The sequence below is a fragment of the Orussus abietinus genome, unplaced genomic scaffold, assembly GCF_000612105.2.
Source record: "Orussus abietinus isolate OABI.00-Male unplaced genomic scaffold, Oabi_2.0 scaffold5, whole genome shotgun sequence".
NCBI classification, from domain to species: Eukaryota; Metazoa; Arthropoda; class Insecta; order Hymenoptera; family Orussidae; genus Orussus; species Orussus abietinus.
Window position 1 is genome coordinate 2105880 of NW_019394929.1, and position 27930 is coordinate 2133809.

Here is a 27930-nt window from a genome sequence, read left to right on the forward strand (position 1 = left end):
GAGGAGGGGCGGCGGTCTCCGGCTTCGATCGAATTACCCCTAGGCCGGCGCGGCGGTGACCCTGACACTCGGCGTCGCGCCGCCCGCTGAGATCGGGCGCCTGCGTCGCGGACCGAGGGGCGTCGACGCCAGGGACAAAGAAACGGGAGAGGTTAGGTGTCCGGCCCTCGCGAGGGCCACGTGGTCCGCGGCCCCGCGACCGGCTCGAATGGGAGGAGACCGAGCGAGGCTCGTTCCCGGAGCGCCCGGCGCCTCGGAGCGTCTCGAGGAGGGCGCGGAGGCCGAGGCCGACCGGGAGAGACCTCGAGTAGAGGCGAGGATGCGCGGATAGGCGCCCCCGGCGCGACCACGGGTTTCCCGACGATTTTCCGCCAACCCCCGAGACTTTGGCCGGTTCGACGCGGCATCCCCCTAATGGCCCCCAGGCGGCACGCGAACAGCCACAGCGGCGGCGGCGGCGGCTCCCCGGAGACGGGCGGCGAGCTGGAGAGCTTCGCCGGGTGCGGCCAGGGCGGCGTCCCGGGGGTGGGCTCCCCCGCCGCGACCCACTGCTGCCTGCCCAGCGGCGAGTGCCTCCGCGGCGACTCCCCCATTCGCGTCAACGCCCTGCACGAGGCCGTCAAGGTCACCTGCAACAACGACAACTGCCCGGTCGGCCAGTTCATGCACCGCGAGTGCTTCGACGCCTGGGAGCAGACCGTCCTGGCCTACCTGAAGGGCTGCGGAAGGGCGCGCAGCTGGTCGGAGCGCCAGCGCCACCAGAACCTCTGGACCAAGAAGGGCTACGACCTGGCCTTCAAGGCCTGCGGCTGCAGGTGCGGACGCGGCCACCTCAAGAAGGACCTCGACTGGATGCCGCCCGGCCCCGGCAGCGCGCCCGGCGCCCCCAGGGACGAGGCCGAGGCCAAGAAGAAGAAGCGCCGCAACCGGCAGAACACCAGGCCCAGCCTCGCCCTGTCGGCCGGCCCGCCGACCGGGCACGGCCACGCCGTCTCCATCGGCGCCCCCGGCGGGGGCGGCGGCCCCGTCGGCTCGGGCCGCGGCTCCGACGGACAGGGCTTCGACGCCTCGGCCTCAGGTCGCGGGCGCGCCGGCTCGCTCTCTTCCAGCACCGGCTCCAGCTCGCCTCCCGCCACCAGCGAGCCCAGCGTCAGCCCCCTGCACCAGCCCCAGGTCATCGTCAAGAAGCGCAGCAAGGTCGACTTCTTCGGCGACCGAGCGAGGTAGGTCCGCTTTTCCTTTCACATTCCGAGGAAATTGGTATACCCTTCGAAGGGAGTTTTCCATTTTAATCCCAACCGCTTCTACACGCATCATCTCGGGAAACGAGATTTACTTAGAACCGACAGAGGAGGGTCGCACGTGTCGGAGCGTGCAGGTGAGGATTCCTCCGGAATGGGGGATAATCCGTGAGGAGTTGCGTAACCCTGTTTTTTTTTTATTTTTTTGTTTTATGAAGTTCTCAAGCCTCCAGGTACGACCGGGCCGAGGAATCGCGAATATCGGGGGGAAACGTGATTTGGCGAGAGGGAGATGGTTCGAGGCACCTTTCGACTCCTTTTTTAGGGGGGCCGAGGAACTGCCTTTTCCTTTTCTACCGGTCGCTCTTTCTTTCTCTTCTTCCTTCGTCTCGCGCTCTTTGTGTACCCCCGGGCCCCCCTCCTCCACGTGTCGGCTTTCGATTCCCCCCGGCCTGCTCTTCCGTTACGCGAGACGGCCCGGGGCTCTCTTTGTTTCCGCCCCTTGGAGCCCTGCGGGATATTTGGCGGGAAAGGCGGAGACGGGACGGGACGGGCCGACTCCGGGGGAGGGGCGAGTCGGGCGCCGTTGAGGTAATCGGGGATAATTCTTGGCCGCGCGTTTGGCCGAATTACGTGCCGGCTCGGATAAGCGGAACCGGAGCGCGCCCGCCTCCCGCGGCGGGGGAGCGAGAGAGAGAGGCCGAGCGCCACGCGCGCCCGTGCGAGAGAGAGGGACGACGGTGCGACGGTTAAAATCGATCGGCCCCTGCATATCGCGGTCCTTTGTCTCGCGGGCATCTTAAAGCCCATCTTTCGGCACTCCTGTATGTACGATTGCAGGTGGGCGTAGGATATACGAAAATCTCACGGGATTAATTGTTGACCCACTCCATGACGTTTTATCACATTGGCTCATTTAATCACGATTTATCACGATTTTCGCGAATGTCACGATTTTACGTGGATTTTTTTTTAGGAGCTTACGGACGTTATCGCGTTATCACTTGTAGGTAATGGGATGCTGCTGTCGTCTTGGACCGCGGGTTAAGGTAGCACAAGGGAGATGGAATTTTTTTTTTTTGGCAGTTTTGACTTTGGGCCGGTGACAGGCGTTACACGATAAAGTGCAATTTTTATTGATAACGGGAATTGATTGGCAGGGCCGGGCTGATTAAAATAACGGATTTAGGTGATAATTGGGTTGTTTGTTCCGCGGTCGCGCTCAGCCTCTTGAGTTTTTGCAACCTTTGCCCGGTGGACCGGCGATTTTTTGTTGCATTTCAATTTTCTGACGGTATAATTGTATCTCTGGAATATTCGCCTTTGGTCGGCGACTCGGAGCCTGTCCCCGCCGCGACAGTTAAAATCGATTCCCGCCGCGTATATGGGGTGGTGGTCCTTTGTCCGACCGCGGCTTTAAAGGCCAAGTTTTCCGCCGGATTTCTGACGTCTTAACGCGAGGAGTCTTGGGGTGCCACCTGAACGGATTTCAGATTTCAGATTTTCTCTGGCACGAATAATTTGGAAATTTCGACTCGGTCGAGGGGAACGATCTTTAAAGGGACGCCAAGTCCGAGCGGAGTCGAGTTGCTCGTGGGATCCTGTCTACGTAGGGCATTCCCCACGTTCTGTCGCGATACCCTATCTCGGTGTCACGGCAGGCTTCAATTTCTGCTACATACGTCACGGTCACACCTCGAGTACGCTCTCAAATTCCGAAGAAACTCCGTGCGAGTCCTTTCGACGAGTCGCGTGAATCGAGGGACCACCTTTGTCTCGACCTCTCGGTATCGATTGTCAAAAAGGGCGCTCCTTTGTCCGCCATCGATTGCCGGAATGAGGCGCCCACCTTTGTCTCCCCCGTCAACGGGTGGAGGGCGACTATTCCCGTCTCAATTAAATTATCGCAATTGTACCCTGTCGGTGATTCATTATTCTGATTTGGGACGGATGCGTTGATTTTATTATTTTTTTTTTTTTCTAACAATTAATCCAGGTTATACATCGATCGGCGGAAGAGCGCCGTCGCCTTTGTGTCCCACTCGCCGTCATATCGATTCCCGAAAAGAGCGCGGCTCCTTTGTCCCGCGGTACGTATATCGGGCCTTAAAAAGGAGCGCGGCTCCTTTGTCTCCCGGCATCATTCCTATATCGATCCCCGAAAAGAGCGAGAGAGAGAGGTCCCGGGGGGCTTTTCCGCACGTTTTCGGGGTTGCCCGCCCTTTTACGAGGGGAGGCCGCGTGGCCCGCTTCGGGTATGAATGGGTGCGCGCGCACGCTCTACCCGTAGCCCTTTTACGCGCGGGTGAAACGTATATTTACGACGCGAGATTACGCCCGCTCTCTTCGCGAATCCTTCCAGGCTCGAATCGATACCAATCCGCCTCCTCGGGCGGAGATTATATTTTAATGTCGCCGCGCGGCCTGACCTCGAGGGAATAAAATTGAGAATTTCCCTGATATGAAAGAAAATAAAAATTTTTTAAATACATATTCCCGCAAATTATATTGTATGTATATATTTTTTTTTTTTTTTCCGGTGTCATGGATGTTTTCTAGTCGGGGAATCAGCGGCGTATCGATTACCGATAGGGACCTCGACGCGTTGCCGGTGACTTTCCTGGCGTCCTAGGAGGGAAGCCACGTGGGTCGTAGGCGTAGTAGTATGAATGAAACCACGAGCGCGCGTAGTCCGAGGCTCTACAACTGTACGCGGAGTGAGGGCCGCGGGTGCAAGTTGCACTCAGGATTTTTCGACAAAATTTCTCCGCGCAATTCGTAATTATTTAGGGCGTCTCCGTGCACAAGGTGCGCGGGTTATCTCCTAAGGGAGTTCCCATAAATTTTTAAAACTCGGTCGCGTCGGTACTCCGTAATTTTCTCGACATTCTCGAGGGGAGAGGTCCGCGTGACTCGCAGGTGTAAAACGCATGAATGAGACCGCGCCGGCCCTTTTCCTCGCGTAAAAGCTGCGAAGCGAGGTTATTGCACATACCGATAGTCCCCTTGTTAACGTGCCCTTAGATCGCCACGAATCACGACGCGATAAGACTGATAGGATTCCTGGGAAAAATCTCGACTCCGGGAAATGCTCGATCGGGTGAAAAAAAAAAAAAGTGACGACCCTATTCCCTTTAAGGTACCGCCGACCTCGATACGTTTCCTTTAAGGACGAACCCCGAGGAATTGGGGACGGCTCCTCGAGTATCCCGTCCTCTTTTCTCCTCGATTTGGGCGAGGACCTCGATTATCCCTTTTTGAAGATCTTCCCCCGGTCTTTGGGGAAGAGACCCGGCGACGGATTGGGCGCGGCGGGTTGGAAAATGTGTGCGGCCGATTTCTCGGAACGCTACGGAGGTGGAGGTCGCGCGACGTAAACCATGAATGGGAACGCGCGCGCAGCCCTTTTCTTATGTCAGCGTAAAGCCGAGATCGCGCGCTGGACCGCCGTCGGAGGCTGCTAGTCGGGATCCGTGGAAGGGGCGGGGCGAACGTAGGCGCGAAGGAGAGAAGCATGGACGCGGCCTGCGAGGGGAGCCCCGGAGCGCAACGGGGGAATGTGCGCGTTTTTTACGCCCACGCATCCGACACACATCCAGTCAAAGAATTTTCCCACTCTTCAATTAAAAAAAAAAAAAAAAAAAATTAAAAATCACACGATTTTGCTTAAAAAAAAAAATTCTTACGTTTAACAGGAGCGCTCAAAATTGGGTTTATTAACCCTTTGCGTCTAAGACGCTTGGCCCCCTCTTGAGCGAAATTTTTTTTTCTCAATTTTAATCTCGCGGATAAATTGACGAAGGGGTTAACGCGCGTGGCGATAAATCTCGGGAAGTGAAATTGTCTAGGTTTGAGCGACGCGTGGATCAAGGGGAGGGATTCGAATTAATTGCGGGAATTATTAAGAGGTACGATATTTCTCGGCATGGGTGCGGTTACTTCTGGGTCGGAGGATGTCGGGGGGACGCCGGGCGAGCGCGGCGCCCAGGGCCGGCCCTGACGCCGCGACGCGGCCGCAGCCTTGACCGTGGCAAACCTGGGAGACGCCGGGTGGGAGTCGACGCTCTCCCCGGCGCGGCCCGAAGGCCAGACGCGCGATCTCGACGCTCGCGACAATTGTCGCCAAGCCCCTGTGTGTCTATTGTCGAGCCTCGGCCATCGCGGGGCGTAAACGCCAATCGACCGTGTTAAGCGACAAAGAGTGTCGCGCTCGATAACGCTTGCGCCCCGATTTTTTTTTTCTTCTATTCTCTCGATTCTCAGGCACCCGGAGTAATGGGACGATAACGCTCCGCGTCTACCTGTGTTCTTCCGCGAATGTTTATTAATAATCGCGGGAAGAATGGAGGAGCGCGCTCGATGGCGCCGGAGACGCTCCAAGGCCAGACGGACGTTTCGTGACAATTGTTGCCAAGCTCTCGGGTCTATTGTCGTACTCGGAAATCTCTCCTTGGATACCCGACTCGACTTTCGCGGAGTACATACTGATCGGCTCTTGCCCGGGAAAAAAAAAAAAAAACAGGCGTGCGTTAACCTTCGTGTCATCCTTCATTTACATTCGTATTCCCGGAGACACGCTCCGTACCCCGATACGCGGGCGTACACCGGGTTTCACCTCCGATCTTCTTGTCTATTTTTCCTATATTTCTTTTTTGTCCCCCGGCTTTATCGGCGAGACGTAAGATCGCGGAGATTCGAGGCAGGCCGATTTATTCCGCACGCGGCCTCTACGTCGTGCATCGCCTTAATTCGCGCCGCCGTAAACGATAAGGACCCCTCTTAATATTCCCCGGCGCTGCGACCGGACGTAAGTCCCGGTCGGACGGTCGCTCTCTCGTCGGCGGCTTTCCTCCTGGGGCATTATTTGACTCCCCGGTAAACATCTACTCGAGTAAACAGAGGCGCGAGGAGTGATCAATCGATCGATAGATCCTTCATGGGGAAGGGATACCCCGGTGGGTGTCACGTTTCATTTTAAATTAATCCAGTCGCGCTCGAGTGCCGCCTCGTCGCGGCGGTATTTTCGCGCAACTTCGTGAAATATTTACGGCGTATGATTTATTTAGGAATTTTAGGAGCACAGAGAGTCGGGCCTGCCGACTGGCTGCAACTGTTGCGACCGTTCGCGGAATCGTTATTGCTCGGTGACGGATCCTAGCCTCGGGCCGACATTGCGGTCGACATCCGAAGGGCATCCGAGACTGATGACACGCGCGCGTGCACGCGTGTCGGGCCACTGCATAGGAAATAAAGAAGAAAAAATGAGGAAAAAAGAAAAATGAGAATCTATTCCAGGGGCAAACACGATGTGTCACTATCCGAAGGCCGTGGCTCCCACCTACGTGTGGGGTGCACCTCGCGGAATGGACGACGTGACGGTCTTCGCGTACGATGCGTGTTTTTTCCGACATCCTCCCCGTGTGTGTGTGTGTCCGGCGCTCGTTGAATTTATAATTAGTTTGCGTAACGACGGACCGTCCTTTGGCGCGATCGACTTCGACGGATTCGGCCGATAATCGCCGATAGTCGAGACCGAAGTGCCTCGGACGGGATTGGTTTGATTAGTCTAACTTGTGGGATTTTATGGTTGCAGGCAAAGCGGAAACGCCAATGGGATCTTCTCCCGCAGGCTCGACTTCAGTGCTTTCAACAGCCTTCCCAGGACGAAGCTCAACTCCTACCACATCAAGGTACGTGCATTCCCATCCGATACGAGGAAGAAGGACGACGGTCGATGCCATCATAGACCCATTGGAATTATCTCGGACAGATATCCGGCGCGAATCATCGGGTATTAATTCGAGCAAGAGACAGGGACGAAGTCCCTTTTCTTTTTTTTTTAATTATTTTAATTAATGTAATATAATATAAAATAAACAAAAATAGCGCGATATATTTCTTGGAGTGGAGCGTTACCCGTGGAATCGATCTCGAGAGAAATCCAATCTGCACGAGCCTCGGTGCCTCGTAACGTTATCTGCGTTCTTTTTTTTTTTTCTCTCCTGACGCTTATCGCGCGGCGATGTCGTAGGCGTGTTCTCCCCTACGAGAAGCGAGGGAACGAGCCTTTTCCCTCTTGTTTTCCCTAAGCACTCGATTGAGGAAGGCCAGGGCTCTAGTCGGGAAAGGGAGCGATAGCCCCCACGAGGAAACGCGTGGCCTTGGTCCGAAATAAAAGTCTCGACGGGTCGGGGGACCCGAGGACGAGGTTGAGGATAAGGTTCCCTCGAGAGTGGTACCACCTACCTCAATCCAATCGATGAGAGATGCGTCTCCCTTCGAGCGGGTTCGAGAGGATTCGAGCGGGTACGAGCGGATTCAAGCGGGTCCGAGCGGGTACGGGCTCGTTCCAATTCGAAGGGAAGAACCCCCAGTGGGTCGTCGCGCCGAGAGTGAGAGAGGGAGAGAGATTACACGCGCTCACCTCCTCGGGAATGCGTGCACCTCTCCTCGGGTCCGCTTCCCCCTATCCCCCTTCGCCCCGCACGGCCCCTCCACGGTCCCCGATCGTTGATCTCGGCCGACGATCGACCGCTCGACCTGGAATTAACGTCCCAGGAAGAGACGCGCCGCCGGAAACCTGGGTTTCTGGAAACGACGAGACCACCGCCCGCGCGAACGTCCATCCACGCCCACGACCCTCTCGCAGCGCCTTATCAGGGGTTGAACTGGGAGAGCGTGCGACCCCCTCCTCCCCCCTCAAATCCCTCTATCTTTTGTCGCCGCGAATGACGCGTCAGCTGGTTCGCCCCCTTGCCCACCCTTGGGCATGTCCGCCCTCGCTCTCGTCGCGGCGCGTCGCCACCCTTGCACCCTTTCCGTTAATTTCTTCTCTTAATTTTTTTTTTTAATTTTTCTTTCGCATTCCCGTGACGAGTTCCTAGGTACCGGGGGACGGGGATAAAAATCGGAGCAGACGTTTATCCCGATTTCGTAACGATTATATTTTCCGTCGCGTCACCGGGGGCGGAGGATGCACCGGGGGGGGAAGGAGGAGGAGGGCTCGCGTCGCGCTGGGTCGCCGGGCCGCGGGGCGGCGGGGGACGGGAATCGATGACGCAGCTGACGAGCCTCTGGGCGCGCGTGCGCGCAGACGGTTCCTATCGACCGTCGACGCGGCGGAGAGGCCCGACGGACAGACAAGGTCTGCCCCCACTATCGGCCCACGGCCCGCCGGGGGTAATGCGGGACTCCGCTGCATCGGCTCGGCCTTGACTCGCGGCGGTACTTTCTCCGCCGGTGCGGCTGCACCCGCGCACGTACACGAGCCACGGGTCACCCCTACCCGGGGGTTGCTCGGTCGCGGGGTGGAACCCGCCACCCCAGGCAGCGGGGCCGCGCTCCTCCCGGGACCCGGGAGAGTGCACTCGGAGGGCGCTCAGCACCGAGGGAGAAAGTTCCCAGGAGATATCGACGCCGGGGGGAGCTCACCCTCGCTACGTCGGATTTTCCCTCGACGTCGATAAACCCGGCTGCGATGCGGGTGCTACCCCTTTTTTCCAATGTTCCTTCCTTTTTTCTTTTCTTTCGCGGGGTTTTAATTAGATATCGACTCCTTTTAACGATGAAATTCTCGCTGGTCAGTTTCGAGGAGGGGACCTGCCCAGGGGGTGGTCTCGCGAACCCGGGTTTCGGAATTGACGGATCTCCAGGGAGGGAGGTCGCGAGGATTCGTCGAGGGCTGCACCGTCTGCACCTCTCGAGGGGGGGTGCGTGTCTCTCTTTTTCTCTCCCTCTACCTGTCTCGCTCCTTCTCCCCCGGGGAGCCCGGACCTCCGGTGCTCGAGAATTCCAAGCGGGATGTAGTGTCTATGGGCGAGATGAGAATTTTTAAGCGGTCCCTGGAACGGCAAATTTAAACGTCAATCGATATTTCACGTCGAGTGAAAATTATGCGCGTTGGTTCGTGCATCGGTACGCATATTCGATTGAACGTGTACTCCTTGTACTCGAGCGCGCGGTACTCGGCAGAGTCCCGCGCCAAGTTCACTCTCGAGGCCCAGAATTCCACCGAGATATCCTCGCTCCGTTCTACTCCACTATGTAAGCGGACGGGGCATACCGGGAACAGGGGGCTAGGGGCAACCTGGGTACGCGTAGGCGGGTCGCTCTTTCTAGGCGCAGCCTAGCGGAGGCGCGTTAATCGGTCGACGACCGTGCCGGCTCTCCGCGGTCGCAGCGTCAGGGTCGTCACCGCGCGCGTCGCGCGTCACGCGTCTCGTTGGGCTAGGTCGGCGATACCGCGCCCGCCAGTTCTATTACTAGCTCTAGACCTCGGCGCGCGACTAGTCATCTCGACGACGAACACGCGATCGTCCTACGCGACCGCCGATGACTCGGCCCGTCCCCCTTTTTACCGCGATAAACCCTAAACCCGCATTTTTATTAACCATAGGACCCCCCTCGTCGCGAAATCTACCGTCTCGTAAAATAGGAAAGATTAGGAGGAGGTATAATTTACATTTGTACATCCTCGTCGAGATGCCCCGATGCAACTCCGGGGAGAGCAGGTCCTCTTTCCCGTCGCCCGAAACGCGTGGGAACGCAGCCGGGCTTGCGATCTGTACGCGGTCGAGGTATGTCGTGCAGTCGCCGGACGCGAGTTTGCGGTCTTTTAAAACTTTTTTTTTTTTTTCATACCTTTTTCCGAGTCCCCTCTTGCTACGCATCCGCGAGCCGGGGCTAAAAAAGACGCTTTCACACGTCTCGGACCGTTCCCTGGGGACGGGTGAGCGACTTCGAACGAGGGGGGCTCTCGGGTAACTTTGCCCGGGTTCCGGGATCGTTCTCGCGGATGTCCGTCGTTTCGGCGATTTCGAGGAACCCGGAAGGAGATACCGGTCCATCCTGACGCGGGACCTATCCGGTGTCAGGGGCGATACTCGCACTGTATCCGGTACCGGTGCGAGTTAAGTAGACGAGCGGTGCAACTCGCGGCGGTAATGGCAGTTCCCGCCGCAGCTCTTAAATTACGTCCTCGGATCCAGCCGACCGATTCTCTCCCCGGGTTCGCCATTTTTAACCGACTAGCCAGACGAGTCACTTAATCTCTCCGGACTCGATCCCAGCCCGCGGTCGAGCCGCGACGACGTGGCAGGAAAAATCCATTAGGAGCCTCGCCCGGCCTCCTTTCGACGTACTCGCGAGTACCGCGAATCGCGCGAATTTCCGACATTTGCCCACTTGGAATACGAGGTTTCGCTTTCGCGGCGATAAGTTAATCACCGATAGGGCACCTCCGTTCCGGACGTCTTCACGATTCGGCCGCAATCACCGGAGGAAATCCGAAGCCGAAAGGAGGCCGCGGTTTTTCTCGAGCCCCGATATTTACGGGCGCACGCGATTTCGCGTACCCGTGCGGGCACGCACCTCTCTTGCCCTCCTTGCGGGTCGCCCCTCTCTTTCTCTTTATCTCTCTCTCCGTCTCTCCCCCTCTTTTTCTCTTTCCTCTCTTCCCTGGCGGGTTTGCACACCGCACCATTGCAGCGTCGGCCGCGGGGCAACGCCCTCGTCGAGCCGCCTGCGGCCACGGCCGCGGAGGCCGCAAGCGGGCCCAAAAGCGAGCGAGCCGCACTTTTTTCTCGCCCTCTCTCTGCGCCCCCCTCGAGAGAGAGAGGCAGAGAGGAGAGCCGGTTCGCTCGAAATAGAGCCGCGGACCCCACGGTCTCTCGCAATTGCGGCGCAATTAGCCCCGGCCACTCGCGCTTAATTTACGCCCAGACGGGGGCGAGACAATGTTTATCCCCGATGATGTTTGCGCGCCCTCTAATTTACGGCCGGACCTGGGGGGGCACTCGGTTCGCTCGTCGTGCGGTTTTGCGCGAGTTCGCGGGGGGGATACAAAAGCGAGATAGGAAGGGGCGAGGTTTTCGCGGATTTCGGAGCAGAGGGGCGAGGCTGGGTTGGGAATGATTTTTTAGACGGGTCTGTTTGAAGCGCGGATGGGTCGAGGAATTAATTCACGGGTAAATTTATAACTTTTTTTTAGTCCGGATTATAGAGACGTTTACGTGGGTCGCGGTAAACGATACACTCCTCCGAGACGCTTCCGGATGACGGATGTGGCATCGGTGCCGGGTCCTATTTTCGAGCGATACGTGGGATGTGTTGTCATCGGCGATCGTCGTTTATGCATCGACGAACTTCGACGCGAGATGTCCGCATCTCTCCCACATCCGCGTACCTGGGGCGGCACGCGCGACGCATCGGTTTCCGCAAGCGGCGCGACCGGGGCAGAAATAAACAGCGATTGTTGACCGAGGGCACACGCCGCGAGAAAAACGCCCGGCGGGACGGAAGGAAACGCGTCCGGGTATATCGATCGAGCCGAAGAGGTCGCTTCGCGGTCGCGATCGATCCTGAATTTCTCGCGGTCGCGCCGCATGCGGCTCGCGACCGCCGCACGCGTCCACCTCTTAAGAAGCCTTGGAAGGGTGACATATGCAATCTCAGAAATACGAGGGCGACTCGAAGTTACGAAAATTCTATGGGGAAACGGCGAAAGGAACGTTCTTTTTTGTCACCGGTTTCTTCTCGCTCCTTCTCCTTATCTTCGTTTTCTCCTCGCGCGATCCGGATTCAATTAGCGTGCGAACGGGCACGAGGAGATAGAAGGGAAACGCTGGGCACATGTGCGCGACCGCGATAGTACAATCGCATGGAGGAGATGGTTAAAATGCGAATCTCGAGCCGATAGCTCGCGACCTCCTCGGTCCGGGAATTAATGTCGAGGGATCGATCGGGCCTCGCGGAATATTCCTCGGCGATAAGGACTCCTCGGTGGGATCTAACGGAAGCGGGACCGATAGTGCCGGCACGTTTAGATAGGCCCCCGAGAGGGCGCATCTCGTGAATCCGTTGCGACACTTATCGGCATGGGTAACCGGCCGCGCCGACGCAAGCGGACCGCGGTCCCGCCGCAAGCGGTCCCGGCCGCGGTCTCGCGGGACAACCTGGAAAGCATTTCTCTTCGTTTCGCGATTTTCCCTTGAAACTACCCGAAACTCCTGGGAATCATGGGAAATACATGCTAGGCATAAAGTGCAAAAAAATTCACGGAGTGCATCGTCCCGGAGCACCTTTTGACTCCTCGGGGGGGAGGACGAGGTCAACTCCGAGTTGTCTTCGTAGGCGGAACGAGCAGTCGCCTCGACGGAGGAGGCTGATGGATCGGATGAATCGATCTATGGTTACCACGAGACGCTGCCTCGGGAATCCGTAGGCCGGCCCCTTCGTTTTCCGACCGACATTACTCACCCGATCTGTTTCTTTTTGTTGGGTTTTTTTTTTTTGCCTCTTGCAACTATCGGTGAGATCCGTCTTTGGCTCCTTCGGGGGGAGGGTAAAGAAGCTATGATCGCGACGGCTACAACGGTAACGCGTATGTACATCCGTATTATACGGCGCTCCTCGGTGCGCGGTATCTGTACCGCTTGTCGTGCGTGAAAGTCTTCTGTTTCATCTGAGGTGAATGCCCCAGTAATCGAGCATGTACCCGTAATTGGCAGACCTACTTATTGACAGTCTCGAGCCGATCGCGCTTACGCAAAGGTACTCGGCCGATCGGCCGGAGCAATCGGCGGACAACCTGAGCCCCTTCGATGATCGATACAATCCTTCGTTAATCTTTTTTTTTTTTCTATAGTAATATTTATTAAAACGGTATCGCTCTGTGGTAAACCGTGGGATTGTTTCGTCGCCGATTACACCGATCGCTTTTATCCCAATCATCGGATTACGGGGTTATTTTCTAGACTTTTTACCTACTTTTTTTTTAGAGAGAGATTTTTTTCCTCGCGTGCTTATTATATCTCGTTATTCCATTTCACGCGAGTTCCTGGCGACGTCTCTCGGTGCTTGACGAGCTTAGGCTCCGGGAGGCGTGGAAATTGGCAAAGCGAATTTCTTACGGCGAAAGTCCATGCGTAAACGAGGGTATATATCACGACTCGAGTCGAGAAGCAGAGAGAGAGAGAGAGAGGGAGAGACCGTTTGTGCGTGGGTCGGCAGACAGGGCGTGCCTCGCGAGTCACGAATTCGTCGCACCCTTCCTCTTCTTTCTCTCGAGGAAATGAATTCTCGTCGGAGAAGTGCCCCGGATCGTGACGAGAGTTCCGTTTCTAGATGGAGGACGAGGGCAACCACGGGAACGACGACACCAGATGCTTCATCCTGTCGACCCTGGCCGCCCTCCAGTGGACCAGGGTGTCCTGCGTCCTGTGCCGCACGACGATGCTCGTCTTCGACAGATACCCCCTGGTGGACGGGACGTTCTTCCTCTCGCCGAGGCAGCACTCCCACGCCTGTGCCGAGGTAACGTATATCCAGACCTCGTTAACTCGGTCCCCGGTGTCTACGTTGCCCCGACGAGAGGCACAGGGTGAGTCAGGGAGGCGCGCGATAAACCGGGAATGTCGGATACTTATCGCCTCGTCGTGGGGGGATATCCGCGCCTAACGCGGAAAGAGGGTGCATATAAACGAGCCCGGCGCCGTTTGGGGACTCCCATTCCCCCGGAATGATATCACGGCGATTTATTTTCTAGGTTAAGGTCGAGGGTCGCACGCAATTCCTCTCGGCCGTGTGCATGAGCTGCCTGGAGGGCAGCGGCGGCGCCCCGGTTCGGTGTCGGTGTTGCACGCAGCCCTGGGACGGATCCAGCCTCGTGCTCGGCACCATGTATAGCTACGACATCTTCGCTGCGATGCCTTGTTGCACCGAGCGCCTAAAGGTACGAGGCCTCTCCTCTCCCCATAAGACGCGAGACGGCGACGACCTGTTTTTCTCTTGGGCAATCCCCGCTCGCCCAGAATCGGCGACCGGGGACACGAGCCTCGGTCTCTCGGGTCGCTCGGAATGGAGACGGCGACCTGGAGAGAGAAACGGTCTCGTCCCCGGGTCGTTTGCTTACATAGTGGTACGATTTAACCCCCGGAGTCGATGACATATTAATTATTTATCCACAGTGCAACAGCTGCCAGAAACCTCTGATCTATCCGCACCAACGACTGAACTTCTACTCGGACTACAGCCGCGTTTTCGCCTGTCCTCACTGCGGATCCGTGGACGCCCACTTCGTGAAGCCCCTCTCCGTCTGCTTCACCCGCGAGCAGTTCCAGCTGTACACTCAGTGGCCGTAACTACTGCTTAATCGAGCGAATAGTCACTCGCGAATAGTCAACGCCAAGATGGGCCTCCCGGCGAGGACGCCGAACGGACCGCCCTCGAGACTCCCTCGGGACGCGTCCAAGGCGGCCTCGAGGCCAAGGGCGACCTTACTTTTTTAGTTCGTCCGACGTATATAATTGTATATTAGTGCCGGCTCGCGTACTCAGACCCGTACTATCGTTGGATCTAATGAGGACATTTGGAACTCGCTCTTGCCCTAGGCTTGCGCTTAGTTTACGCGAAAGATACCTCGGGACGGAACGGATCGTAACTGCGCGCGCTTCGTTTACGTTACGTATCGGCTACCACGCGATAACCCGGGGATGGACGTGTTTGCGACCGATTGGTACTTCTCTCCTGGATGACCAATTCGTTTTGGAGGTTTTACTCGGCTATCTCTAGGTGTACCGAAACGCGGGGAACGACCGGGCGGGCAAGGTGTCCCGGTACTTTCGTTGATCTCAACGTTTGCATTTTTTAACGCTCCGCCCGAATGGATGCAAACATGCGCATCCCCGTGCAACATCACATTCATACTCGTGTACAAGTTCTCGTGAATTTGGTTCCGATTGCGTTTCTCGTGCGTGGATGCTGTGCACGCACGCCATTTTGCGTATACTACAGGTTCTGTCCGTATTGTTTATTTACCGGCTATTTTTCCTCCCCCCGCGGACCTTACCGCCGCGGGGGGAGGCATCAGCAGTTATTATAAATAGTATATCGTGTTATCGTTATAAGTTTTCATCGATGATACTAAGTAGTTTATGTGCGAGCGCAGCTGAGCTGCCTTCCCGAGACATCGCCCACCGTTGATCCGGGATGTAGGGCAATCATTATTAATATATACATTATATATATATTATATAAATATATATTAGTGACACCGTTTATATTAGATTGCGAGCGATTTGTAGCGTTGGCTCGTGGTCCTAGATGCCAGGATCCAGGACTAGTAATTAATTTAGCTGGCGGAACAGCGTTTTAGTTTAGAGATTCCCGTGAACGGAGATGAGCACCATTTGTTATACTTATTATTTAACATTACCGAGTGGTTATTTATTGTAACCGTCCACGGCGGTCTAAAACGATGTTTAGTTGGTAGTCGGATCAATGTAATTGGAGCCGTAATTGTGGTTGGAATTGGGTAGCCACTGACGTACCTCGAATTCCAATCACAAGTTATAATTTTAATCACTAATCAGAAGACGTCCTAATTCTAGTGGCTATCATTGAGGAGACACAGGAACCGATCAGGTAATCGAGTCGCAGCATCTAATCGATCCAGAAAGCTCTCTGGTACGGTTTAATACTACATCGTTTCGTTTGAGATCAATCGTGATAGTTTGTTTCAATTTAATTTCGCTCGTTCGAGATCGACGAAGGTAATTACTCGGTAATAGAATTACAAAGAATTATCCGAGAGAAAGTTATAATTGATGATGCTTATTCTTTCGAGTATCGAGACACGTGTATATACGAATCGTGGAGATAATAAGGGGGGGCATAGTCAAAATGATTGCCCTATGTCCTTGGAACAGAGATCGTTTCTCAGTGTGCCAAATTTGCGCTGCACCCTCGCCCCGTTCCTCCTCAATTGATTCGATTAGCGGAGTGATAAATCCATTGAGAGGAACGAAGGAGCGAGGCCCTGTTAGAGTAAAAAAAAAAGGTTTAATATAGCTCGTTAGCGTTGCGTATTCCATATGGCTTTTACTTTATTTTTTTTTTTTTAAATGATTACCGAAGCGAGGGTAGGCTAACAGGCGCGCATTGGGTAAAATTAAGAAAAACCGTCAATTAAGACCTACCGGCGAGAAGCAGCGTTCTAGGACGTCTTCCGATCTAACGCGTAGGAGGGTCTGCGTCGCTCGGTAAGCATTTCTCTTATTTTTTTTTTTTTTTCCTTCGGAGGTAATATCGTAACGCGTTTTGTATTTAGCGATCCTAGCTTTTGTACAATATACTCGCATCGGCGTATCCTCTAAGACTAAGCCTAGCTGCGTAAGCTTTTTTTATTCCGAGTCTAATGATTAAGGGTTTGCTACTTTTTCTACCGAGGCGTGGGGGTATTTAAGGCGGGATCGATTCTATACGAAATATCGCACTGGCGGATAACGGCGAAAACCTAAGCGGAATCGCGTCGACGGATTAACACTTAGGAACATTCCTAGAGTAAATCGTCGAAGACGCTCGACGAGAATCCATGTATCACGTGCGAGTTGCGAGTCGGCGACTCAAATACGCTCAACGACGGTATCATTATCAAGAGAGGCTCGGTTAGGCGATTCTTCTAAGCCGAGTCAGGAGTCTGTACTCCTATCACCCTACATATTGCTGTTTCAATGTCTGAAACTAAGAGCGAACACCTGTACGAATGTGCGCGACGTCTTACCCGGTGATATCCATGTTCCTGTATCGCGTCGCGCACATTTTGTCGGTCGCTCAATCTAAGACTATGATCGACGGTAACACGTCGGCGGCATTTATCGATGGAAGTTCGATTCGGGGATTTTCTAAATAGAGGCTAGCATCCGCGTTACATGTTACGTATTACGGATTCAGGAGGGAAAAGTGATACGGATTATATATCAAAATATATATATATTATAATATACATATATTATTTCGAGTGCAGAATTGGGCATAATCGGGTTATATGTAGTTTGTATCCATATATATAGATTTACAGGTTTTTATGTAGGTAGGAACGTGTACAGATATAACGTGTGCTCAATTCTTAGTATAAGGCTGTATCACTTTTCTTCACTTGGTAACGTCTTTTCAATGTCTGTACGGAGTATGTTCTACGTGTCACGAGGGTGGGTTCCATTCCTCGCGGGTCACGATTCGCCGGATGAAAAAGACTAAAAAAAGCTTTTCTAACATTTATTGCGTCGGCGGACACTCGTCCGGGGGAGCCCAACTCGGCAGTTTTTTTTTTTCTTTTTTTTTTATATGACGGCGCACTTATTTCTCATTAGACATCCGCGTTTGCGGGATATTGCCGTTATAATCGTCCGAAATCGACTGAAGGTCTGCGCGGATTTCCGCAGACTTCTTTCATTTAGGAATATGAAATTTTGTCAGGTGCGACCGTGCGAACGATTCGCGCCGATCGCGGCACATACGATAGCCTATTGTAACTATATTGTCCTAGAGGGTAGAGTTTTTAGAAGTTGCGGGTGGCAACTGACACTATCGACACGCGATTACTTGACGAAGAGTATATATCCGCAGTTAGGAGGCGCGTCAGATCATTCGTCATTTTATGCAGAACCGTTGGCTTTTCGACGACTCGATGAAAGTTAAGAGTGCTCTCCGTCTTTTCGTTCACCCTTTGTCACCATCACTTTTGGCAAGTTTTTTATGTCGAGGTAATCGAAAACCTTTTATACTAGTAGCTCCATGCCGGAGAGAATGCCTGCCCATTAGTCATATTCCGATAACCGACTGAATTAGCATAAGTAACGACGTAGTCATCTGTACTTTTTTGAGCAGACTTTGTAACTTTTGAGATACCAGTCTATACAAATTTTCTACTTTTCCACTGATACACCGAACTCGCCAAATTTACGATAAGACTTGCTTTTCGACATATCGGGACTGCGGATGTATCCGATCATCCATGTCGCGTTATCACGTAATTTGGATCATTTCGAGGCTCGTACGCCTCGATTCGATCTTTGCAGCAGCCAGTCATTTCTACGCGTACAGACCTCTCTGTCCTAGTAACGTATTGTCTTATATTCATCAATAAGATTAAGGCCGGGGGAGAGAGAAAGTACATCGGTCTGTGGAAATTGTTAAAAGCCTATTCAAAGCAATCGGTTCCGGTTGCGTTACAAGCCGGCGCTAGAATGCACAATAAAATAACAGACTTCAATTATGAAAATCGAGACTCGGCGACGTAACTCTCTCGACAGCATTTCGGAAATAGGGTTATTCCAGCTAGCAGGGAGGGGGAGATTTTTTTTTTTCTTTTACGTTGTTTGTAGTCAACTAAGTTGAATCAATTAGTAAGAAACCTCAAAAGCGAGCGGAGAAAGTACGCCGATCGGCGGACATTATTAAAGGCTTATCCGGAGCAGTTAATTCCATGATATAAGAGGCAAATAGAAGTAGGCGTTCGCTATTTCTAGATGCTATTAAGACGGACGTGGCCGTACGTGTGTGCCCGTTTCCGAGGGGTCTTAAATTCTCCTCGGTGCTTCGATCAGGCCGAACATTGCTCGATTTTCTGCAGAAACACGGCGCGGACGTATGACGTAATACCGTAATTGTAATTTCCGCATGTCTAGTCTTGCGTACGCTTTAACTCTCCGAGAGCACGCGGAGCTCGCGTCTTCCCTGATCTGCACAATTTATTAGAGAAAGCTAGCTTTAGATGGGGACCGACTTGCGCGCCGAATAACGCTATTCGTTTTTTATCCGAAGAAAAAAAAGCCAACAAATTTTTACGTAATCTGTTATCCCGTCCAGTTATGGCGGGCACCTGAAACACGTCGGGATGCACCTGTCATCGAGGCGACGGGTGTAGGGATGATCCCCGTTGTTTGGACGACGCGAGAGTCATTTGTCATCCCTGGAATCGAGGGTGCGTTGACAAGACTCAAAGGAATCATTGACAAAGGGTGACGGAGAGAGGGGGAGAGCCGGTCTTACAAGCTCTGAGGGATCTTTCCCGAAACGGTGCATTTATGGGACCTGCTGGAGGTTTGCCCTGGTTGTCGCTCGGGCTTGTCACCGGAGACGAAAATGGCGATCGAGTAGCGAAAGATGCTTTTTTTTCTTCTTATCAACTACTCGCACTCGTTGAGGCCAATTCCCTAGAAGCGGCGCAAAAAGGGCTCGGATGCAATTGGACGTGCGTCGCGTCGCCCGCCGTGCGACGCGACAAATTGAACTAACGATAATTGCGGGTCGCCCTTTTTGCCGGTGCGTTTCTTTGAGGCCGGCGAGGGTCGATTAGCCCCGGCGATCGTAAAAAATTGGAGTCATCGAACTCGATCGAGCGTTTTGCCGATCAAGGTGCGAACTTATGCACGTTGCACCGAGTGCACGTCCTGCTCGCCGCTCGGCGCGAGTTCAATGAGTTCTAGTTCGAGGTCGGTGGATTTAATGGGACGTATAACGCAGTGAATTCGCACATTCGGCCGACGCCAAGTGCTTAGCACCGAAAGCGCTCGCTCAAGCAGGGAAAATCCCAGCTCCGGTATGAATGGTCCTTTACCCTGTAAAACGTGCGATGCAAAACGTGTATCCGTCAATGCACCTGCCTACCACGTTTACATGACTCCGCTGATTTCCCGTTATGACTGCCATAACTGCCGTGCCAGGCGAAAAGGCCGTAGCCGCATTTTCTACCGGCCGGGCATAAATGCGATCTTCCGCCTTAACGACGCTTGATACCGAGAAAGCGTTCCGAACAAAAGTTACTCGGCGTCCTGTTGCGAACAACTTTTTCGGGGAACATTTCCTTGCGCGGGGATTGGTTAAGACGGAAAAGCGGATTTTCGTCGCGTCGGATGTGCTCCGATCTTGGAGGTCTATAGGGGAAACGGCGGTCCCCGTTTCGATGCTCGCGGAGTCACGGGACGGAGGGAGGCTTCGTTGTAAAACAGATAGTTGGTATATCCGTCAGTTGTAGAATTTCAATACCTTGTCGCGTAGGCGCCGAAGACCTTCGGTCTTCTCTCGCCGAAATTAATCATTCGTGGATGCAAGCGGTATTTTTTTTTTCTTTGTCAAACTATTCCTACGGATGATAGTCTTGCGTCGTAATTGCGAGGGGCTCTTAGGTTTCCAATGTACGGATGCGAGGAATCCGGCTTGGATATGGGGGATGGAAAGGAAGGGCAACCAAAAAGTACTGGAGGGTAACTACTAAATTAAGCGTTTCGTGTGTATTAGACGTAAATCGGGCATTTTAATTCGGCTGTGTGAGAAAAAAAGATTTAGGCGATCGGACGGAAGAGAAAAAAAAAAAATACCTAGGCTCTAATTCGGTAAGATTGAAGTTTAGATCTATAATTTTTCTACCCTATTTTTTTAACGATCGGTGTCGTTCTCGTCAAAATTACGTAGGCGTTTACATTCTAAGGAATTGGCTTAAATTTACGGAGGTGGCGGCGCGCAATAAAGTGACGTCTCGGCCGTGACTCGAGCACCGCGTTTCGTTACGAGTACGCGCGATCCGTGCTCGCCTCGCGGATCGAGGCGATGGGGTAAATTCGCCGCTGTTTAATGAAATCCCTTGGAAATTAAGGTTACGATTAAGTAAGCCGGATAGGAAGTAGGAGAAAGCCGCTTTCGGAGTCTTCAGTGCACCCTTTTCGATTGGCAGCGCGTGCCCGGTTGTATTCAAATTGACGATTGCTCTCCGGCAGATTGTTTTTTTTTTTTCGGGGGGTGTTTCCGGTGCCGTGGAGAATATCCGGAATTAATTTCAGAAGGAGGCGGATGAGATTGAGTATTACGAAGGCATAATAGAAATCATGATTTCTGACATTCGGAGGTAATTCCGTTGGCCGGATATTTTCCCCCGGCATGAGCAGCGAGCACGAGTACGGAGCTTAAGCCTCTCTCGCAACGTCAACGATATATATGTATACCTAGGGTAGTACCGCATATTAGTGTTAAACGGTAACGTAATTATAATTAACGGGAAGCGTACACGTAGGTCCAATATTAGGGTGTGCTAAAAAAAGACATCTCCCGCCTCTTGCCAGGAGAGAGAAGTGCCCGCTCTCGGTGAGAAAATTGTTCCAAGGATGTTGGCGTCAGGATACGCGGAGGAGAGGGGAAAAAAAAAAGTGTTAAGAGCCGTCGCTATTATCGGACTTAATTGACACCTGCGGGATTGCCCTTTTCATTCAATTCCTTGGAGATTTAGGAGGGAAAAGAAAAATCGTTCTCCTCGATGGGTGACCTTTCGCTCGAGCGCGATTATTAACCGCGGTGCATTTACCGCAGTCTCTGTCGGAAGTGATCTAAATGAGATTCCTTTGATTTTTTATCGCATATCCTGTACGGATACGAGGTCCTCCGACTTTTTTTTTTCGAGTTGATTTTCCCTGTAGAGCGACTCTTTCTCCCGATAAGGGGGACTTTGGAATGCGATTTTCTTTTGGCACACCCTAACCAGTATGCTATTTAGGTCTTATTCGTGTATCGATTAAGTGTCTCGGAAAGTAAACCGATCGGACGGCGGAGATGAAAGGGGAGCCGAAAAGTATAGTAACGAGTATACAATACCGTGAGGTGTGATGTGAACAAAAAAAAATCATAAAATCGTGCTGGTGGTGCGGACCAAGCGGAACTGCTGGCAGAGAGACGAGGCGACTCGAGAAAACCGAGATACCGAGTGTCGAAAAACAGAAAGAGAGAGAGAGAGAGAGAGAGACGTGCTACTGCATCGGGCTTAGGACAGACGATGGGAAAAAGAAAAAGAGAGAGAGAGAGAAAGTGACGTCGAAATTGTCCGTCGTTGCACATTTCGTTTGTCAGGGCTCGTCGCTCGGCCTTGTCCGACCGTTTTTTGGGCGGCGGCATTTTCCCTCCTATGCACCTCCACTCGTTGAAGTCTCTCCCGCTCTCGTTCCTCGTTCTCCAATATGGCGTCTTCGCGAGATCCATGGGACGCGCGAAAGAGGGATTTCATTTTTCACACCTTCTACACGACAGCCTTCACGGGCCTGTCGGAAATCGGTCATACTTTCTTTTCGTGGTTTCTTATTTTTTTTTCTTTTTTCCCCCGTTAAAGAGTGTACACTTAATTCTCGCGTTAAGTCACGGGATGATTTCTTCGTAAGCGCTCCGAGCCGCACGGAGGGAAGGCTAATTTTGAATGACGGAAGCGCTATTTTTCCGATTTTGGAGAGAATCGAGATATCGCTTCGTTAGGGCTCGTTCCGACGTCGCGGTCGAGTCGCTCGTTGGGCGATTCGATGTATATATATATTTTTTTTTAACCCCGCGACGGACCGGCGTTCAGGCGCGACACCCGTGTCGGAATCGACGACCCCGATTCGCGTACAAATTTCCGCCGACCCCCGCAAGTACAAAAGGTGAGAAAATCAGGGCTCGAAGACTGTAAATTCCAAAGTACGGCGATTTCGAGGGAGACAGAGAAAGAGAGAGAGAGATCTTGGTCGCAGATCCCGGAAACGGGGCCGTCGATTTTCCAAGATGGCGAAGGCCGGCCCGCCGCGAGGTCGCGAGTCGGCGGCTCGAGTGACAGCTGCCAAAAGCTGTCAGCTGTCACTCGGCATCAGGAATTGACGTCGTCCGGGGAAACGGAGAACCGCAAAGTGTGAGACGTTCCCCATGCAGTGCGAGAGGCAGCTGCGTTCCTCTATACCTCCCCCATAAGAGTACAAATCGTGTAACGGACATTAAATATATCGAACGACGATTAATATAAATCGGAGAGATGGATAAGAGAGAGGAGTGAGACAAAGTGAGAGAAAGAGAGAGAGAGAGAGAGAGAGAGAGAGAGAGAGAACAAAAAAAAAGGAAATTCGGAGTAGAAGCGCGTTGCGGCATCGTCGATGCTTCAGGGAAAGAGAAAAGAGAGATAATTACTAATTATTATTGACAAATTATAAGAGCGGTTAAGATAGACGTTTTAAGGCGGAGACACGCTTCCTTCGGTGTAGGAAAACTATTATTGATATCCATACGAAATACAATAAATATTATTTATACGACGTGGATATATATACGCATGTGTTGGCACATACGTATGTATACATATATTAAAAATATATATATATAGATATATAGATATATAAATATCCGATATATTATGCGCATTAATATAGGAAAAGTGCACACGAAGGGGTGCACGGCCACGCAATACGGAAAAGTCGGGGCTCGTGACACCGTGGTCGCAGGACTGCCATTAGCAGTTAGGGCTGTCAATGAGAACTTGACGGTGGTCGTCGTCTATCCGATCACCCTTTTCGAAATAACGCGCTTTCCGCGATTCACATCTTACTCGACCACGGTGCACGAGGGAAACTTTATATTGGATGGGGAGAGAGTACATCGTACGTGCGCCCGGAGTACGCCCTCGGCTCGGTTGTCTTGACGGACGTCGCGACAGGTGTCTCGACAATTGACCCGCGACGGCGGCGGATTATTGGCAGTTTTCTTGGCAGACTTTGCGCGAAGGAGTCACGTACTTAAGGGATGGGCTCGACTCGGTGCACGTAACGTTGCAACTCGGTACATTGCGCGGGTCGTTCTACGCGAATCGCATACGCGCAATTGTCCGGCGAATGCCGGGGCGTAATATGCAAATCGGCGACTCGATCCGGTTATCGATCCCAGCCCTGCCTTCGGGCTACTGGTATCGCCGACGCTCTTATCGATCCCGGTAGCGAAAGTATTAATAAAAGCTCATCTTGTACAATCCGACGTACGATCTGGTTAAGCCGATGCGAAAGTGACGTCGAAGAGGTGTCTCGTTTACGAAACTTTTCTCCGGACTGGGTGTACCGAATTGTTCCAAGCTTGACAATGTTAACATGGAGGCTACAAGGAAGGTCCTGACACCCATAAGATTTCAATTTCTTCATAATTTTTTTATAGATATTTGCACAATTTTGTGTAAAAAAAAAAATGAAATTTCATGAGCGTCGAGACCTTATCGCGTACATGGTTACGTTGTCAAATGTGGAACGATTGACTCTTCGGATGCCACTTTCACACCCCCTTAAGCTCCGATCGGTACGGTTTGGAAAAAAAAAACTGCCTTGAGAAGTCCGATTCGCGTGGGGTCTTTTCGGTCTTTTCCTCGGGGTGTGCAGGTTTCGGTGCACTATTTGACGTGCCACTTTAGATTCTTTCTTTCTTTTCTTTTTTTTTCCCTTTTTCTCCCAAGGTGAGCTTTCCGCCGATCTCCTCGTACGTACAATAAATGCCTTCGAAGGGCGCCAGGGGGACGGCTGTTGCAGGAAACGGGAACGCGGGCAACCGTGGGAATGATGCATGTTGCACGTTGCGGCACCGCGTTGCGTGCGCGGCCTTTGCACGGATTTATCTCGTTGCCCCGCCATTCCCGACTTACGTGCAAAAGCCTTTCCCCGTGTCTTCCACCGTTAGCGGTATTATATCCGAACGGTCCGAGAGAACCTCTAACGCTAAAGGAACGGACGAGAGAACACGCAACTGCCCGAAAAGTAAGACTCGTAGAGAAACATATGGAAATTCAAACGGCCGAGATGACGTTTTTCCCCCGAGCTTTATCTACGCATTTACTCGCGAAAGTAGGAACCGACGTTTCCCCCCCCCACCTTACGGGTTTTTATAGGAGCATTTTACATGACCGTATATGGACACCCGACTGCATGTACCGTGTTTTGCCAGGGTGTTTGCGTGTGCGTGCACGCATATCGAGCTGTGTAAAATAACCGTCGACTGCACGGTCTGGACGGAAATCTGGAAACCCACCGAAAGACAGCACCGTGCGCGCCCAACGGGGAAGACTCGAATTTTTCTCGGTCTTGTAGGGTGAGGAGAAAGTTTCGCAAAAAAAAAAAAAAAAGAAAAAATACAGAAAGTAAAGGGAGGAGCGACGTATCTTGGGGATTTTTTTCCAACCGCGAAAATCTTCTCCTTGGTCTCGGATTCACCCTCCTTCCCGGTCGCCCTCGTCCCTCTTCGCGGCTCCCACTCTCGCGGCTCCCGCAGACTCCCACTCATCTCCGGTTCCGATCTTCGATGCAAATCCCCTCCAGGGTCCGGCTTGTCCGAGTGGTCGCCTCTCGAGACCGGTAATCCAGTCGTCGGTGGCTAACCTCGGCGGTGGACACTCCAGCCGGATTCCCACGGGACTTTTCCGGGACATATCCCGCTCGCGACTCGAGTGAAACTCCGTCAGAAAGTCGAGAGACAATCGCCGACTCTTCCTCGTTGCGGCGGGACTTTTTAATAACGCTTCCGCGGAGTGCATTCTGACGTATCCAGGAACCCGGAGGATATCAAATGCGAAAGCTACATTGCCATTCGACGCTTCGAGAAAAAAATATCGGAACGCTCTTCCGGGATATCGATACGCCGCTCGATTTCCTCTTTCCCGGCATTCGTGCGCGTAACCGCGACGAGATAAAAATTGACCGATGGAGGAAAAATTGCAGCCGAGTCGGAGGGGATAAATTTCCTCCCTCCACCTTTTTTTTTTTTCTGCAATTTAACGAGCAAGAGATTTCCAGGCCGAGCGCTATTTGCGCGGCCATTCGCGTCGATTTGCAGATCGCGATCGGTCTTTTGTAACGATTCACAATCGATATATATATATATATTTATAAATCATATATTCTTACGCGGGTAATGTCAGATTGGCTATCCGGAAGCGTTTGGACAGATTGCGGGAAGTATGCTATAAGTGAGATAGGGTAATAGTAGGCACCTAACGAATTACACATTACCGAGGAGGGCGGCGTACGAAGTATATACATAGTATATATATATATAGTATATATATATATATGGCACATGAAGTCACATGAATTACTATAATATTCTATTATTAGTATATATCGTAATGATATAACGAAGAGTTGAAACTTAATATTTTGCATCGTAATTATTAGGTACATAATATTATATTTGTTTGGTTGGCTTGAGGGCGAGAGTCTAACTCGGGTTATTAGTTACTACGCTGTACCTTTACGCGGGCGGGTAATCGACGACGAGGGGGCCGAGGCCGGGATCGATGCCGATCAAGAATTATCCGCGATCGGCCGGGTTTCCGTCGATCGGAAAACGGCGAACTGATCCGGACGTCGACTACTCGCTCGCGACATTGTGGCCGAGCGGCGGGAGGCAAGGGGAAGGTACGAGGGAAATCGAGCGAGAGGGAAGAAGCGCCCCCAAAATGGCGGAAAGGAGCGCGAGAGGGCTCTTTCCGGAAATGCGAGCTATTTTCGAGACCCGAGATATATATACCCCGATCGGCGACCCGAAGGGTTTCGAGAGCGGGTCCTCTTCGAGTCGAGAGACCCCTCGATTGATCTCCTTTTTTTTTTTTTTTCGCTGAAAGGGAAAAAAGAGATCCTCTTATTCGTTGGGTACCTACGAGGAAGGATACCGAGTGAGAGAGGAGTTTCCGCTGAGTCTTCGACGTATTCCCTTGGATATTATTTATTGCGAATAGAAAGTTTGCGAGCCACTCGAGGATCGTCCCGGAAGGGACGGAGGCTCCGGGAATTTGTAAAATATATTTGCGAGGTCGTATAGAAATTTCGCGAGATTTCGTTGGGACTTCTCCGTTGCTCGGTGCAGCATCCCTCGCGAGGCGGCCCGCAAGCGGCGCGGAGGGCCGCATGCGGACGGCCGGACGCGACGGAGGACCCGGAGGGCGGAATCGCAACGGGCCTGATCGGGGATGAGATGCCGGAATTTTCGAGAATTTGGAGATTAATGGAGGGATTTTAGTGTCAAGGGACCGTGCAGCGCGTAGATTGCACGGCCCTCGAGACTCTTGCGCCGCGAGACTCGCTTCTCTTACTTTTGCGGTGCGCGTGCGGTTCTCTTACGGAAGTACGTCGGCTATGGTTTCTGAGAGATTAGTGACTAGTTATGCCAATACCGATACCGATATCGATCTTAATGGCACCTCGAACACCGTTCCCGGCCAGGAGGAAACTCTCGGCCGGGAAATACGCCGCCATTGTACGGCTACTGTATACGCTTCGTTGCTCCGATTCTACGCGTCGAGGAATTAACGAGGATTCGAATAAGAAGACCCGAAAGCCTGACGATGCACTTATGTACAAAGGAAAATAAAGTTGCTCCTGCTTATCCGCATACATACGATATATGGACTACGTCAAAGAAAACCCGCTCGCGATGCGCTCCTTTTTTGGCCGCCTGCCCAAAATCGACGCCTTTCGGACTAATCGATACTCTTCGTTAAAAACCAAAAGCTCGACTTTCACGTCCATTTTTGATTTACAAGGTAGGGGTATTTCACGTGAAATTTATATCGCGCTATTCGTTCCGTTCGGCTCGTTTTACATTTCCTCGCTCTCCGTTGGGCCGAAAAAAAGGTTCGGTAGATATCGGCGCGATAGGCGTGATAAATGATAGCGTACTGGTTTTTGCGGATTTATTAACATATGAGCGTAGAGGGACCGCACCGCATGGCCTTGGCGGGCAGTCGCGCGTTTGTGGGGTAGGTCATGGTGTCGGTGAAGGAGGCGATAGGGACGTCTAATCGATGGGGCGAGAACGATAGGTGTGCACCGGAAAAGAGGGTCGATGACGTGTCGACGGTTGACAGTTGACAGTCGACACGTGGCCGAGGTGAAAAAGAAGTCCGTAAGCATTACCGCACGGCAGGTACATTAGTCACGGTAAATAAGACGTATTGAACACATAAATATATATAAAGTATATATATACACAGATATACGCGAGTATCTTTATATATACGATAGAGTGTCAGGTTCGAGTTTTTATACCGCTGTTTTATACATTTAGCATCGACGCCCATTTTTAGGGATAAGTCTACTCA

General features: G+C 52.6%; 1 protein-coding gene across 1 annotated transcript; it reads left to right on the top strand.

Moving 5' to 3' along the window:
- Nucleotides 1–235: 235 nt before the first annotated feature.
- LOC105701281 (headcase protein) lies at nt 236–27223 on the top strand. Its single transcript, XM_012427904.1, has 5 exons — nt 236–1223; nt 6835–6931; nt 13365–13553; nt 13786–13971; nt 14207–27223. The coding sequence occupies exons 1-5, from the start codon at nt 415–417 to the stop codon at nt 14378–14380; spliced, it is 1455 nt and encodes a 484-aa protein (XP_012283327.1). The 5' UTR covers nt 236–414; the 3' UTR covers nt 14381–27223.
- Nucleotides 27224–27930: the final 707 nt, after the last annotated feature.

Excerpts from the sequence above, each read along its gene's own strand:
- LOC105701281 (XM_012427904.1), top strand. The coding sequence starts at position 415 with ATGGCCCCCAGGCGGCACGCGAACAGCCACAGCGGCGGCGGCGGCGGC. Across the intron at positions 6,932-13,364 it reads TCAACTCCTACCACATCAAG|ATGGAGGACGAGGGCAACCA; the intron begins GTACGTGCATTC and ends TTCCGTTTCTAG. Across the intron at positions 13,972-14,206 it reads GTTGCACCGAGCGCCTAAAG|TGCAACAGCTGCCAGAAACC; the intron begins GTACGAGGCCTC and ends ATTTATCCACAG.